The sequence below is a fragment of the Dipodomys ordii genome, unplaced genomic scaffold (genome assembly GCF_000151885.1).
Source record: "Dipodomys ordii isolate 6190 unplaced genomic scaffold, Dord_2.0 Scaffold55, whole genome shotgun sequence".
NCBI classification, from domain to species: Eukaryota; Metazoa; Chordata; class Mammalia; order Rodentia; family Heteromyidae; genus Dipodomys; species Dipodomys ordii.
This window is the reverse complement of record NW_012267271.1, coordinates 2409996-2412080: the sequence shown is the minus strand read 5'-3', so window position 1 is coordinate 2412080 and position 2085 is coordinate 2409996. Positions and strand designations below refer to the sequence as shown.

General features: G+C 36.6%; 1 protein-coding gene across 5 annotated transcripts in view; it reads left to right on the top strand.

Moving 5' to 3' along the window:
• The window catches only part of Mapkap1 (mitogen-activated protein kinase associated protein 1), a 234357-nt gene that overhangs the window by 120429 nt on the left and 111843 nt on the right, over window positions 1-2085 (top strand). For all 5 annotated transcript variants that reach the window (XM_013021480.1, XM_013021475.1, XM_013021479.1 and 2 more), the window contains exon 6: window positions 237-413. In XM_013021480.1, the coding sequence (XP_012876934.1) occupies window positions 237-413 (177 nt within the window). The remainder of the gene's footprint in view (window positions 1-236; window positions 414-2085) is intronic.

Below are 2085 nucleotides of genomic sequence, written 5' to 3'. Positions count from 1 at the left end.
TTTTCTTTTTGCTTATGTGGTACTGAGGAATCGAACCCAGGGCCTCATGCATGCAAGGCAAGCGCTCTACCACTGAGCCACCTTCCCAGCCCCAGATTTGAGGCTTCTAACTGCATCATAGACTTGGAGTTAAAAACTTGCAAGTGTTATCAGTTGCTTGCTGTACACTGTACCCATTGGTCCCCTCATGTTCTGCCTATCTTGATATTCACCTACCTTCTTGGTTTTCTTTTCAGTGACAATGTCAGTGCCTACTGCCTGCATATTGCTGAGGACGATGGGGAGGTAGACACGGATTTCCCCCCGCTGGATTCCAATGAGCCCATTCATAAGTTTGGCTTCAGTACTCTTGCCCTGGTTGAAAAGTATTCATCTCCTGGTCTGACATCCAAAGAATCACTCTTTGTTCGAATGTGAGTACTGACTTATCTCAGCATCTGATCCCTGCCTTTGAGCTTTGCAGATCTGATCTTAGTTTTGCATCAAATGAATGGTGTTTGTTATCTACAGAGTCCTACAGTGATTATTTTCAGAAAGATGTTGAGGACAACATTTACATTATTACTTCATGTCTCCTCACCTATGTTGCATACAGCCTGCTTTGCATTAGCAAATTGGATAAGGTAGAGCTTTGAACATGTCTGCATATTGGCCTTGGAAGCATTAGTTCACTTGGAGCCTGCAAAAATAAATCTTTTCCATTTGCCTTTTCCTCTTTAAGGAATCCAAACTAAATGAAACTGTGCATTGCAGCCACTTCTCTTGTGACTTGGATACCTTCCTTTCCAACTTTGCTCAGATGTAGTTTGGTTTTTCCTTAGTTGCCTTCCTTTGGACAGAGCAGATGTTCTTAACCTTTTCTGTGCCTTTGGCAGTCTGGAAAAGTCTAGGAAAGCCTTTCATAGAAAAATGTATATAAATGCATAAAATAAAATTCACTGGAAAAGAAAAAATTCTATTATTTTAAGTCATCAAATAACATGTTTATCTTTAGATTAAGTACAAGCTCATCTACAGACCTAATCATAACTTCTGAAGTCTGTTGTTTGAGAGTAGTGATGTATGTAAATACTATTTAAGAAGCAAAGGAAGGGGTGACATTGACCAAAAAGAAATGTTCTCAGTACTTGACTTAGGAAATGGTAACCTCTCTGTGAATCACCTTAATAATACCAAAAAAGAAAAGAAAAGAAAGAAAAAAAGGAAAAAGTAATGCTATTTAAGAAACCCATGTCAACCATAATGTGTTTGTTAGTATATTTGTTAATGAATGACAGCCACCAGCACTACGAATACTCTCAGGTTGTTACCTCTACTTGTAATTCAAGAAAATACTAACCATTAGAAGTGAAGAAAAAAATGTAATTTTTGTTCATTTGGGTTCACACAGCTGCTGAATCCCTGTGGGTAAAGATGATCCTAGGTACCCAGGCTTCCTCTAACTATGCTTTTTATACCTAAGTCTCTTCAATCCCTCTAGGAGCCATCTCCTGGGAACAATAGTGATCCCTTTGGCACCCCCTGCTGTTAGGAAGCAGCAAATTCACTGTTCTAAAGAGGGATTTCCTTAGAGGCCTTATTCCTGTCCATTTAAAACTGATTGCCTTTGTTTGAGATTTTTATAAGAATGAGGTTATGCTACATATTATATATGAGTATTTTGGGTCTTTGAACTCTTAAGCAAAAAAAAAAACACCAGGTATCTATATTTTTTAAATTATTTTTAATTTGACATTATAAATACTTCAATATTTGATCTTTTTTCTTAGTTTTATTTTTTTCAATATTTGATCTTAATTCCTACAATTTATTTTGTATTCCAGATCTAGACAGAGACAACTCTTCCCCCATAGATATTATTGTTTAGTGAGAAGATGAAAATGGGAATATGATGATCAGTTTAACAGAAAAATATGTGGGGCACAATGGAAGCATATCACAGAATATTTAGATCTGTTTCCTGTTTGGTTTTTTTTTTAATTTTTATTTTTTGTGAACATACTGTACAGAGGGGTTACAATTACATGGGCAAGATAATGAGTACATTTCTTATCAAGCATTGCAGCCTCCTCCTTTGTTTACCCT